At 41.4% G+C, this 14434-nt stretch overlaps 1 protein-coding gene across 3 annotated transcripts in view; it reads right to left on the minus strand.

Annotated features, from left to right (window-relative positions):
- The window catches only part of MYO9A (myosin IXA), a 163085-nt gene that overhangs the window by 45200 nt on the left and 103451 nt on the right, over window positions 1-14434 (minus strand). For all 3 annotated transcript variants that reach the window (XM_065641480.1, XM_065641481.1, XM_065641479.1), the window contains 2 exons: window positions 1775-1896; window positions 764-905 (listed from right to left, as the gene is read on the minus strand). In XM_065641480.1, coding sequence (XP_065497552.1) covers window positions 764-905; window positions 1775-1896 — 264 coding nt within the window. The remainder of the gene's footprint in view (window positions 1-763; window positions 906-1774; window positions 1897-14434) is intronic.

The following is a 14434-nucleotide window of genomic DNA, read 5'->3' on the forward strand; positions in this document are numbered from 1 at the left end:
GCCGGGTAAGATCTGCCAGGCTGTCCCTAGGACAGAAAAACTATTCGATCCTATTTGTATCTTTTTTTCTGCCCCCGTATTAGACACCTCTTAATGGTCAGAAAATCCCAAAGCGCTGCTCTCTGAAGCATCTCAAAAGTTTGTCACGTGTAATTGTTGCATCAGAAACACAATTACAGATTTGCAGGTGTAAATCATAGAATCATTTCGGTTGGAAGAGACCCTCAGGATCATTGAGTCCAATCCCGAGGCTGTTTCTCATACAGGCTTCACCTGCCCATCGGAATTGCTTCTGCTAGTAATTGGTAGGAATATAAAAAGTGTCAACTTTGAAATTGTTTGCATGGGATTTTAAAAAAATACCTGCAGTGGTGAGACACTAAGAGCGATGCTAATGTAACCTGTACTAAAAAATGGCTAATGATGAAAAAAATGTTGGGTTTTCTACACAAATCAAGCCCAGAAAGGCTACGAAACACCCAATTTCAGACCAAATCTGGGACGCAGCATTAACCTCAGTGCGTGCCCCTAATTCTTCCCAACACGTAGAGCTTGCAACGTGGAGGAGAACAGGAAGACACGATCCCCACCACCTTCTCATTTCAAGCAAGCTTTTCACCAAACGCTTCTCTCCCAACCCTTGCGTCTCTTCTCTAGTCAAGTCCTCTCCGAAACGTCTCCATGGAGCCTTCGGAGCTCTCCTGTCCCATCGCAGCTGGATGATTTAAATGAAAATAAGTCGAGGAACAGCTGGGTGACAGACCTTCACTCCGTACTTCACTTTGCCCGCGTAGTGTTTGATGATGAAAGCCGGCTCCATGACCGCCGGAAATTCGATGTAGGAGTTGCCTTCGTGTTGACGCTTAAACTTGTCGAGCAGCGTCTGGTTTGTGGCTTGAGGGAAACTGAATGGAAAGAATTAAAAAGAAGATACCCGTAAAGCCAATGGAAAAGTTTTTGCCCTTCTTTCTTGACCACAACTAGGAAAATAGAGGTATTCTGAGCTTCTGTGCCTGCAGATAGTAAGCATGTGATCCTATCCAAATACAAGGTATATCTGGTGTTTGAAAAACTCTGAACTGATTTACTAATGGCCTGTAATCAGTTCTAAAAGCACAAATAGGCATATTTTTATTGTAGCATACTGTATGCCTCTAGAAATTACTCGAGGTAGCTGCTTTTAGCTGAAATCCCACATTTCTGCCATTGGCTTTGAGGCTTAGACTGCTCCTACATCTATGGGGCATTCGCGTGTCTAGGAAACACTGAGTTGTTTTACCTCCAAAGGTAGCTTCAACTTCAGGAGTCACTTCACTAATCCTGGCAGCCCGTACTTACAGTGCCCTCCATTCACTTTGGCTTAATTTTTAAAAGAAAATTGATAAATCCACCTTATATTTGAATAACACCACCCACACAACCTGCTTGAACTCATGCGCTTGGATTCTCCCTTCGCTCAGCATCTTCACATCATTACACCACAAGAGACAGAGAAAATGGGGAGAGAAGCAAAGCCAAGGAAACCTTTGCCCTTCCCCTTAGGGGAAGCAATCCACGAAGCAGAATTTTAATTACGATTTGTTCAGGCTTTTTGCTCAGCTTGCTGATTCTCCACTCTTTGCATTACCATTGTGGATATAAAATGAGAGACGTAAGATGATAAATCAGCCTGGTGAGCCATTGGGAAGGATTACAAGAGGTAAGCGTTCAGGATAAACACTTTTTCAGTGAAAAAAACCCCAAATATTGTTAGGAGCAAGAGTTTCCTACTCACTTGCTTTCCTCATCCAGCAGATGGAGCAGGCCCGTCGGCTTCTTGCTGATGAGGTTGATGCAGCTGGAGTTGTCGATGTAGTCAATGTTGTGCCAGCTAATTCCTTCTGCTCTATATTCCTCCTAAAAAATCCATAGATATTAGAACGATACTGGGTGCAAGCCAAAAAAATAAGAGAGTAAAATTCAAAGGGTTTCATGGAAACAAATGCACCATTTGGCAAAATGAGCATCTTTTCTGCTAATGTGCCACCAACTTTTTTTTTTGATGCAAAACAAAATGATAAGGAACCACCTGAACAACCTTAAACCACAAGGAACCGCGTGATATTTTATAATTTTGGGCGCACCGGCCATAGGTTAGCTATATGGCAGACCATGCCTACCAAGGTCTTTTATAAAAGTTGTCTCCTCTGAGATTTTCAGCTGGATTACTTTAAGAAGTCTTCTGGAGAAACTATTTTAGGGCATCTTGAAGAAAGTAGAGCTTAAAAACCATCATTTTTATCACGTTTTTAAGACTCGTGACTCAATTTCGAAACGGCGATATTGGAAGTGCACGTTAGTCCCTGTGTTGGGAAAAGTCCTACTGATCCAAGCTGCATTTTTACTTCTCCATTGTAAGACATGTTGAAAAAAAACCGGAAAAATCCTCAAAATTGCACCAATATGCACATTGATAACAATCCAGTTCATTTTTATTGCTACTTCTGCTTTTATTTTTAACATGAGCAAAAAACATTTTTTAACAATCTTTGTTTTTGCAACTCTCCAGTGTATCTTCATCCAGAATTAACATTAAATCTACATATATTATTTTTAGAAGTGCTTTGAGCAATCACACAAGGAAATTTTGGCTAAAAACCTACGAGGTCCTGAATTCAGTATTTGAGACATCATATACCTTCACACTAACGATACCGCATGCGCGCGAGGAGTTTTTAACAGCCCTAAAAGCCTTTCAGGTTCAAAACATAACCCATCCTGATAGAAGAAAAAAACCCTGAAAATAAGGAACAACTGCGTTATGAATTTTATTTTTTCTTTTAATTTTGTTGTGATTTTTTTTTCCTCGGGTTCCTACAGAACAACCAGGACAGAGCCGACAGGCGGGATCGCATCCACAACTCCCTGTGAATCCATAGGCATAGAAAAATTGTGTATTTGACTAAGATTTGATGTATTTTTAGTGCAAGTCAGGAGAAAAAGCTTCTATAGAGCAAACCAGCCAAGTGTAGAAGGCTGCACATTTCTTGAGTGAGCGTGAGCTTAACCTGAGTGATTTAAAAGAGCGTCGTTTATCAACCGCCCGCTAAGCGGCTGCAGGGTCCGTTAGTCCCAGCTTTGCCCACTCAAGACTGGTCCTAAGCAGCCCGAGAGCAATAAAACTTGCCAGGATGATAAAACAGGAGCTTTATTTTAGTGGCTGGTGCATGTTATTTGGCTTATCTATTTATTATCGTGACTGGTTTTTTTGAAATACTTGTATGAGGGCTTTCCACGTCTATTTTTTTTCCCCAGAAAAACCCCAGTTACGTAGGGTTTTAAGTCTTAATACATCTAAACCGGGCACACACCATCACTCTGCGCGGCGAACGTTGCTGCGAAACTCTTCTGACCACATCAAAAAGATCCAAAGATCGGTGCAAAATTAGCAATGCCAGCTGGTTTTCTTAAATATACTTCGATAAATGGCCATAAAAGAGCAGATTTTAAGGTCTTGACTTCTTTAGGCTCCTCTTCAGCTCAGCAACGGCCGGTGTATGACCCGGGGCTGGACATCACGTATCTCCTTGGCCTCGGTTTCTTCAGCTGCAGGATTTTGGCTAATTTCCCCCAAAATGCAACATCTGGCCACGTTGGCCAAATACGAAGAGGGATTAAAATCCTCAGCTAATAACCTTTTCCACAATAACTCAGGTCCACGCTCTCATTTCAAGACAGGAACGTATGCAGCAGGAGAAACGATGCCAGAGCAATTGCTCCAAAGCTAAAGCGGAAAAAAAATCCACCCCCCCCCCTTTTTTTTTTTCCCCTAGCATTTTTCCAGTTATCTGGTTGTCTTGAGAAAGAATCAGAGCCCAGGAAATATAACTACAGCTTTGCGACTGAGAACATCGTGAAACTGTGCACAGAAAAGCAGCAGCTTTAGGGAACATCATTGCTATCCATATGTATACACATTAAACTTACTCAATTCTCAGTTATTAATCTTCTATATAATTTGTGTATTCATCTAATGATGGTCTTTCTGCAGAATTCAGGAGGGGTCCTTAAAAGCTACCTCGAAATATTTCTTCACTTTGGAGGATGACACTAAAGTCTCTGCCGCGCTTTGGTGGACTCAAGATCTTCGCACAGCACTTGAATATTAAGGAATTCGATCCAAACGACATGAGGTTTTCATTTAACAAACACACAGTCAGGATGAAGACAATATGAAACACTTAAATAAAAAAAAAAAAAAAACCACACCAACCTCAAACTGGAGGTTAATTTAAAGTCAGCTTAAACTTATACCTTGTATTTAAAATTATGTTCAGGGGCAAATCGAAATGTCCCGTTTCTAGAAGATGAGTTTTCCATCAAGAAACCGTTGACATTACCACTATCTGCAAAAGATCCTAGTGCAGTGAAGTCCATAAAGTCCTATTTTTTGGCATTCTTACTCCCCCAAAAATGTACGGATTTACTCCTCCCATCCCTGGATAGCTGAGACTTGGTCTGGGGAATGCAGAGAGATGCAATTTTGCTGGAGAGGAGAGCACTGAGCTCCCAACTCGACTCCATCTGGCCTCTCTTTAAGGAAAAAAAAAATACATTTATATATGTACTTCATCATGACATTCAATACTCAGAAGGATGCAGCTAAGCAGCGAGGCGGCTCTTAAGAAAACTCAGTATTAGTCTGAGTTTTTCTTGTTTGTAAGGGATGTTTTTTTAGAGCTTAAAAAGCTCAGATAGACTTGAATTCTGTGACATGAAACACAGTTTGTGACGTTCAAACATTAAAAAAAGACCCTAAAGAGCATAAAAAAAGGATGACAAAATACAGGTCCAGACTTTGAAATGCATATGCTTGGAATATGAGCATAAACGGTTACTGAAAATCACACAGTGTTACCGGAGACATATCAGCGTGTAATAATTGGGGGGCCAAATAAACAGAATTTCCAACATTTTTCTATACAAAAATCAAAGGAACTCCAGTAAAGAGATAGTTAAGCACTATTAAAGAGAAACCCTGCCTGCCTAACACTGACCCAGAGCACAAATACTGCTTATGCCACACGGAATAATGAAATAAAGATTAAAATACGCGTGCTGAGGATCAGGAAAACCTTCCCAACTGGGACGCAAGAGGCTGATGAAATCCCTCCTGCTACCAACAGAAAAAAATCCACAATTTTATAGCGCAGTGTGTGGAGAAACAAGTCCCATTATCTTTATGGGAGTATTGGATCTGTTCTCTTATCAGGACTTTGTTTCAATGCTAAGCCAAATAGAAACACGCTCTAATCCCCAGCAGAATTAAAGGTTCATGTGTCTCGACCGGTGGGAAAAACGAGCCCAACAGCATCACGACGGTGCAGAAAATGTCTCTACACATTCACATATGCAGTTTACAAATTATTCCGTATCCCTCCATGGACAACACTAAGTAAAACCAAAGGCTTAATTAGAGGGGAAAAAAGCGTTAAATATTATTTTTAAGATTGCATTTCTCTAGAGCATCGTGCTCACTAGGGGTTATTGCTCCCCAAAATCATATGGTAAAATTAAGAGGTGTTTGGAGGGAGTGATCAAGAGCTTGAAAAACTTAAGAGGAGAGGAACATGGAAACCCAGAGAAGAACTGAAACAGGAGAGATGTGGTAAAAATACAAAGAGGAGGAGAAGAAAGGAGGAGAAGAAAGGAGGAGAAGAAAGGAGGAGAAGAAAGGAGGAGAAGAAAGGAGGAGAAGAAAGGAGGAGAAGAAAGGAGGAGAAGAAAGGAGGAGAAGAAAGGAGGAGAAGAAAGGAGGAGAAGAAAGGAGGAGAAGAAAGGAGGAGAAGAAAGGAGGAGAAGAAAGGAGGAGAAGAAAGGAGGAGAAGAAAGGAGGAGAAGAAAGGAGGAGAAGAAAGGAGGAGAAGAAAGGAGGAGAAGAAAGGAGGAGAAGAAAGGAGGAGAAGAAAGGAGGAGAAGAAAGGAGGAGAAGAAAGGAGGAGAAGAAAGGAGGAGAAGAAAGGAGGAGAAGAAAGGAGGAGAAGAAAGGAGGAGAAGAAAGGAGGAGAAGAAAGGAGGAGAAGAAAGGAGGAGAAGAAAGGAGGAGAAGAAAGGAGGAGAAGAAAGGAGGAGGAGAAAGGAGGAGAAGAAAGGAGGAGAAGAGGGAAAGGGAAAGGCAGAAGGGAAGGCAAGAAGAAGGGAAGGCAAGAAGAAGGGAAGGCAAGAAGAAGGGAAGGCGGGAAGGAAAGGAAAGGAAGAAAAGAAGAAGGGAAGAAGGGAAGGAAAGGGAGAAGGGAAGGAGGGAAGGAAAAGAAGAAGGGAAGGAAAGGAAGAAGGGAAGAAAAGAGAAACATAATTAATTTCCCATCTATATTAAAGCACAAAACTGAGGGATTAATAAATTCAAATCCAGAAGCTGTGAAAGACAAAGGCATGGTTTTTTTCCATGACATAGGAAGTTCGTTGCACTATCATGGGATATCAAAGGTCAAAAAATTGCTGTGATTTCAAGAGGTTTGGAGGTTGCTGGGCACGCAGCCACGCTCCGCAAGCCAAGAGCCGTGAAAAGATCTCAGCATTTCAGTGCCCAGGAGGCAGATGCTTTATATCATGGGGATATTGCCATTACTTGCAGTGAAAATTGAGAAGAAAACACCATTTAAAACCCAAAGGCAGGGATGATGCTCTCTCCTCTTTCCTGGGATGGGGCAAGAATGAAGGTAAAACGGGGAGTAAAACGGAGCATGCGGCGCTGTTTCAGTTTTTGTGAAGTCCAACTAGAAAATCAAAGCTTTAAGAAGGAAAAACTCAATAAAATTATTATTTGCAGTGAGCTGCATGCAAGGGAAAGATGGCATTTTCTGTTTCCTGTAAGCATGAGTAATGTTTGAGTAAATCCAAGAGTAGAGGAAAAGTCCAGGCAGAAAAAAACCTCATTTACACAACAAAAATTCCCAAAATGAAGTGGGAAATCAACTGGAAAAATCTCTTTTTCCAGCATAGCTCCACATGGGAGCGCTTCCCATCACATTCCTATTGCGGATACGATCTACAGGCAGATACTTTTGGATGTCTAAATGTATATTTTGCCTCAAAAATTCACGACTAAACAGAAGGGTGTGAAATTCCTCTCGTCTTGGCTCCAACGCCGTCTGCTTCAGCTTCAGGCAGCGTTTGCAAAGTGAGAAACGAGGAATTAAATCCCCATCTATGTCTTTCTTCATTCCCAGCTGACTTCCCCAGCTTAAAATAATCTTAAAAAAATATTCCAAATCAATTAAACATCCATGAAAATATAAACCTTTAAAAACAGAAGCTTAGAGCCACTAAGTCCGAGCATATAAATTGTTTTTCTCTTGATCGCTTACCAAGTACCAAGGTACCATCAACTTGCAGACGCTGATGGGCAAGAAAATATGAATAATGTCTCGAAAAGCTCAGTTTAAAAATTAGAACAGAAGCCATATTTGCATATTGTACCAAAATCTTCCAGAAGACAATGTAATATTTAATGTTTTTTAAAATTATATTAAAATAGGTCATAGTTATATGATAAAATAGAGGAGCTAACCCTTGTAAAAGCTCCTTTCTGGAGATGTCTGTACACTAGACATCCTAAAATTGATCCTGGGGAGCTTGGGAAAGCTTTTCCAAGGCTGGAAACTTTATTTTTAGAGAGCTCCCGAATGAACGAGACCGACGTCTGGTTTGGTGCCAGCGCTTACATGCTGCAGACGACGGGGATGCCGCGAGTTCCCAACATCCCTCCAGACGAGGATGCCACGGCTAACGATGCCGACGCTTTCATTTCTGAACACGGATTTTTATGTAGAAAAGGAATTTATACACTCAGTCATATATATATAAATACATATATTCAAAAGACATATTTTTAGTAATGTGCCCACAGACACAATGTATATAAATACGTATCCACGTGCTCCATAAATAGACAGTCTTCTCATTTGAGGTGACGATTTCAGTGGTTCTTCATCAAATTTGGCTTTATTTTGAGGCTGATCCTTCACCCACTGACAACCTCCCGTCTGCTTTACGTGCGCAGCCCGAGATTTTAGTTTATTGTAATTTGGATCGTCCATTATTATAGAAAGTGGTTTAAATAGTAGATTCCGCTCAGGGTTAGGTGCACGTGGCCATCCGAGCGGTGCCAGCTCTGCAGCATCCAGCTCCGAGCTCAAGGGGGTTTCAGTCATAAATTATAATTTGCTCTCAACATGGGGAAAACTGGTTTTGCACAGTTCAGCTGGCAAAACAAACCTTGCTATGGTCCCGTTCCTTCCCTTTGTGGGACCATTCTTCTTTCCAACCTGCTTTTATAAGAGCCAGGAGAAGCGTAAGCCTAAAGATGCTCCATGATCTGCTGGCAGATTAATTTCTTTAATTTCTTGCTATCTAAATTAAAGAGGAAAAATATATATATATCTCTCTCAATGTAGTCCTTGCAAGATGTATCAGTCTGAAGAAATGTGAAAGGGACCTCCACAGCAGTCACGGTCAACACAAGACTGGTCATGGTCAACGCCAGACTGGTCCTCCAGCCTAAACATCTTCTTCCCCTTCCAGTTCCTACTCCAAACTTGTCTCAATAAATACACTTGTTCCTAATTCCTCTCTCATTCATTCATGTTATAAAATATTTACTTATATATATATATATTTCTTATATTACCCCTATAAACTCTTGCTACGGTGCCAAACCAACTGTCCAGGCAGGAATTTGGGACATAACAAGTGGAAGAGCCTCCATCAGGATGGACCATCCAGTTCTGCCACAATCCGACATGGTTTTGGATAAATTGAAATATCCTCGAGGCTTTTAGAAGTTTCCCACTTATCTTCTTGCTTAAGAAGAAGGGAGTTCATGTTGCTCAACACTGTCCTCTGAAAATCCACCAGCGTGCATCGAGGTGTTTTATTTTTAAAGAAAAGCTGTTGCTCGCAAGAATTGCTAGTGGTTTTTAGCTGAAATCACCAAAGATTTCATTAAATCCTTACCTAATTTAGCTTAAAGGTACAGGGAATGTAGAAGAATTTCCCTGTGAGTGTAGTTCTAGACTATGAGCCAGGGCTTGGAGCTAAGAGAGCAGTATAGAAGCATTTTACTAACATGAATAGATAGTTTAGTGCTCTCCAAAGTGGGGTGTGCATTGGGGTGCAATAAGAAAATACCTTTTGTACCATTAATAAATAAAAATTAGTATTTATTTCATCCTAACCTCTTTTTTTTCTATTTTTTTTGGAGTGGGAGCTTCATAATGTACAAAATATTAGTACATGTATATAATTTGAAAATAAATAAAATAAATATATTAGATTGTGCCTCAGGGGCAGGTGTCAGAGGAAAACCAGGCTCAGCATTTCCAGGATTAACCCGAGCCCGAGGCGCAGGGTTCCAGCTGCGTTAAGAGGACACAACTGTCCCCTGGCATGGTCCAAACCCACATCTATTTATTCAATATATTCAAGTAGGAAACATGAGCAGCAAAAACCATCTTCTAACTGGAAAAAGCCAAGGAAGCAGCTCGGAGAAGATGCAGAAAACATCCGAGTCTTTTCAACCAGCATATCACAGCAGGAGATCTTTCTAGAATATTTTCTAATGATATTTTAAGCATGTTTTCTAATTTGCCTACCTAGGATGTCACTACACAGATTTAAGAATATTATTTCTGCAGGTTCATATATAAAATAATACATATTGTATAGTGGGGGGGGGGGGGTGGAACTAGATGATCCTTAAGGTCCCTTCCAACTCAAACCATTCTATGATATTATATATAAAGAATATAATTTATTATGATATGTTCTATAAGTTATATGAAAACATTCATCATCTGGAGAAACTCAGGACCAAGAAGGCTTCAAACGAAGCCCCCCCGGCCCTGCAGATAATGTTTAAACAACTCTAAGCATCCATATATTTTTTTAAATATGAGTTATGTACTCTAAGCATTTTTTTTAAATGTGAGTTACATACAGTGGCGTGTAGCCAAATAATACATCCAGAACTCGTGCAGTTTTGTATTTCCCCGCCTGCCGTGCGGCACACAGCTGACTGCGGCGTTTTTCGGAGACCACTCGCTCCTTCATCTCCAACAAAACCAGAATCACAGAATGTTAGGGATTGGAAGGGACCTCGAAAGATCATCTAGTCCAATCCCCCTGCCAGGCCAGGAACACCTAGGTGAGGTTACACAGGAAGGTGTCCAGGCGGGTTTTGAATGTCTCCAGAGAAGGAGAATCCACAACCCCCCTGGGCAGCCTGTTCCAGTGTTCCGTCACCCTCACTGAGAAGAAGTTTCTTCTCAAATTTAAGTGGAACCTCTTGTGTTCCAGCTTGAACCCATTACCCCTTGTCTTACTGTTGGTTGTCACCGAGAAGAGCCTAGCTCCATCCTCGTGACACCCACCCTTTATATATTTATAAACATTGATGAGGTCACCCCTCAGTCTCCTTTTCTCCAAGCTAAAGAGACCCAGCTCCCTCAGCCTTTCCTCATAAGGGAGATGCTCCACTCCCTTCAGCATCTTTGTGGCCCTGCGCTGGACTCTCTCCAGCAGTTCCCTGTCCTTCTTGAACTGAGGGGCCCAGAACTGGACACAATATTCCAGATGAGGTCTCACCAGGGCAGAGTAGAGGGGAAGGAGAACCTCTCTCGACCTACTAACCACCCCCCTTCTAATACACCCCAAGATGCCATTGGCCTTCTTGGCCACAAGGGCACAGTGCTGGCTCATGGTCATCCTGCTGTCCACCAGGACCCCCAGGTCCCTTTCTCCTACACTACTCTCTAACAGGTCGTTCCCCAACCTGTACTGGAACCTGGGGTTGTTCCTGCCCAGATGCAAGACTCTACATTTCCCCTTGTTATATTTCATTAAATTTTTCCCCGCCCAACTCTCCAGCCTGTCCAGATCTCGCTGGATGGCAGCACAGCCCTCTGGCGTGTCAGCCACTCCTCCCAGCTTGGTGTCATCAGCAAACTTGCTGATAGTACACTCAAGTCCCTCACCCAAGTCATTGATGAATATATTGAACAGTATTGGTCCCAGAACTGACCCTTGAGGCACTCCACTAGATACAGGCCTCAGAAATTGGAACCGAGCCTCCCAGTGCTCAACGGCTGGCTTCGGATGGTTGGCCTTGGTCTTCAGTGGTGCTAAAGAGAAAACATGTTCATCCCTAAAGGGAGTGATGAGATGCAAAAAAAAAAAACTCACTGGAGGGAAGGGAAAAAGTGGTTTAGGCAATAGGAGAAAGACCCTTTTTTGTAATTTATTTTGATTTCATTACAGTTAATTTAATTATTTTTCATTAATATTCTTTTAATTACTTAAAATTCATGGTGATTAAATTATTTTAATTTATTTATCTATTTTTAAATTTATTTCAGTGGTTTATTTTCTCCACTGGGAGACAGAGCAGCCCGGTGTGAGAAGCCCTGCGTATCCAAGATGCTCTAAAATACCGCAGGCATTTCACCGACTGAACAAACCACCTATCACCACATCCTGTGACAAATCGATACTTTTTTTCCCTTAAATAACTCCCTCTGCGCCAAACAGATTGTTGTAACCTTCATTATTTAGTCCGGACTGTCAGATTTCTCCACCTATTACACAGGGAAGATAAAACCTACTTACCTCCTTAAATATTTACGGAGCTTTAGATGGCTGAGCAAACATTTCATAGGATGCATTATCTTTATAAAACTCAGTTTTTCTATGTGAGGAGGCTGAGGTTTGCTGGCTGGGACATCAAACTCACCAGAGACCACACTAGAAAATAGACTTTGCTCAGCACCTGAGCTCATGCCAGTTGATTGCGCTCCAAATAATATTGGGATTTTTCAGTCTTGACCTCGGTTATTCAGCAATTTTTTAAAACAATAGAAGGATGTCCTCGAAATTGAGGTTTGGCAGGTGGACAAAAGGTAGAAAATGGGGTAGAAAAGAATTTAATAGCAATGTCTGCAAGATGGAAAGCAAAGGGATGACTTCCCAAGCTTTGCAAAGCATCAGCTGAAAATAGGGAAAGGAGGGTGGGGGTAATGGAAAAGTCGAGCCTTGGATAAGCCTGAGCGGGGATGGGGGAAGATGGGTGAGGTCAAAGATGACAAAGTTTGGAGCATAGGATACATAAAGAAATAAAAACTTGTATTCCTGGCCCTCAAACAGCCAAGGACCTGGCAACTTGGAGGAAACTCATAGCATGGGTGTTGTGTTAGTGGTGATCTCCAAACTACATCTTCATGCACAGCAATTATTTCGTGCAATGCCCTGAATTGCAAAAAAAAAAAAAAAAAAAAGGCAAGTTGCAATGCAAAAATGCTATTTTCCTTTCCCAGAAGTACCTGGGATTATCTGCTCTGCAGAGGCCACTTGAGCAGGACGTGAACACGGAGTAATCTTTTTATTGCAATAGCAATTAATAAATAGATCATTATTGTCTGAATTGAAGCGTTTGCATACTGAGATAGAGCAGGATTTATGGGCCTCAGCTTCACCGCCTGGCTGGGTTTTGTGTCTCTTGTCCTTTTCCACCATCTGCTAAATCATATCCCCAAGCACCACAAATCATCACTAAATTTTCCTTAGCAATCAGTTCCCTAAAAAAAAAGCAGTTGAGAAACATGAATAAGTGTCTTGATCCAAGGCAGAACTCTAACATTTACTATTTTTTGCCTTCTCTTCCTATTTTGCCATAAACAGTGGGCAAACATGTTATCCTTATTCTCCTGGTTGGCTCCAAGAGAGGAGGTTTCTTGCACACAAATTCTACAATGATTTGATGAAAACTCCTTAGTGATTACTTACATCTGTCATTTCTTCTAGCAGAAGCGTTTAAATATCTCACCAATCTGTCCTCAACCTCCTGCAAGCTCTGGAGAAACCATCACCAATAACTCCACTTGCTCTTCAGCCATGGAGACACCAAATAAATCCTTGTAAAGCCACAAATGTCTCAAATAAATTCACAACGCAGGGCAACAGAACTGAATTTGCCATCTTGAAACATAATATTACCTACCCAATCTTCACCTGTAGACTGGCAACTATCATTAAAAAGCGGTTTAATCTTCAGGCCAACAAGGTAGGAAGGATATTCTGAAGTCCCAAGAGCTGAATATGTATCACCAGTTTTCCTTCCGTTAAATCCACTCCTCTAAACACAGCATACAGCTCCAAGGAGAGCAAGAATACACGATTAAACTGCATAAATGTCATCGAAAAATTAGTGCTCGTGCAGCTGTATGGTTTATTTATATGTGTAGAAAGCAAACTACAGAGACATGACCGTATTTTCCACCAGCAGAACTTGCAGCGCTCCAGCACGAAGAATCGGAACAAGCCCTTTGCAATCGGCCGCCTCCTCAACCGCTCCGCTCATCCGTACAGCAAATACTGATTTAATGACTTCACGCGCTTGACAGATTTATAGGAGAAAGCTAATTAGGTCACTGGGTATAAGCCGGTCCAAGGAGAATTACTGCAATCAGGAGCTCGCTCTCTCTCCAGCTTTCAAGACGGGTCTTCCCTCCTCAAGTCCCTTCTCAAAAGTGTATCAGAAAAAAAATTGCTATATTGGCTTTGCAATAATCTTTTGCCCTAATGGCTAATGGTAAAACAGACCTGTTCCTAGAAATACAGACAGATTTCCATCAACTTCTTAGAGCATCTATTGAGTAAGGTGCATCAGCATACACAGACCAGCTAAAAAAACGAAATAAAATGGGTTTGAGCAGCTCTGCTCCACCTTCTTGACCAAAAGAAAAAAAAAAAGAGAGCTAACAGAGAAGCATCAAACTCCAGAGTAAACTTCCCCCAAATGATCCATTTGGGGCTGTATTGGGTTTTTTTGACCATCCTCGTACTCACTCGCTTTTCAGATCTTTTGTAATGCTGTAGAGGCACAAAAAAAATGAAAAAAATGAAACTATTGGGGTTTGTGGGAAGGGCTGGTTTAGTTCTCTGATTTCAGCTGGACTCAGGCTGCATCAAATACTCGCAGCTCATCAAATACCAGCTCTATCGAAACTAATGATAGGGAGGATTTCTCTTGACATCACCCAAAGGAAAATTTCACCTGAAAGGAGTGAATGCAGACCAGCATTTTTAAAAAAAAAAGGCATTTTGAAGATCCATAACATATTTACTGGATTATACAGCCCGATTATATGTTGTGCATCCATGAAACGACATGTACTTTAGCAGTTTTCTTGTCCTGCTTGTTGTTAGATATGCCACAATATCTGGAGAAGCCTCCTCCCAGCCTGATTAAGACTATACCATCTTGTCCTATACGTTACCGGCTAAATTATGGCCTGTATTTTTGTTATTTCTCCTATAGCGGCTTAATTTGAGGCTAGTAAGTAACACCCAGTCCTAACAAACCTAAAGCAAAGCTTGAAGTTGAACCTTTCCTAACCTACTA

This window comes from Caloenas nicobarica, chromosome 10 (genome assembly GCF_036013445.1).
Source record: "Caloenas nicobarica isolate bCalNic1 chromosome 10, bCalNic1.hap1, whole genome shotgun sequence".
In the NCBI taxonomy this organism is placed as follows: domain Eukaryota; kingdom Metazoa; phylum Chordata; class Aves; order Columbiformes; family Columbidae; genus Caloenas; species Caloenas nicobarica.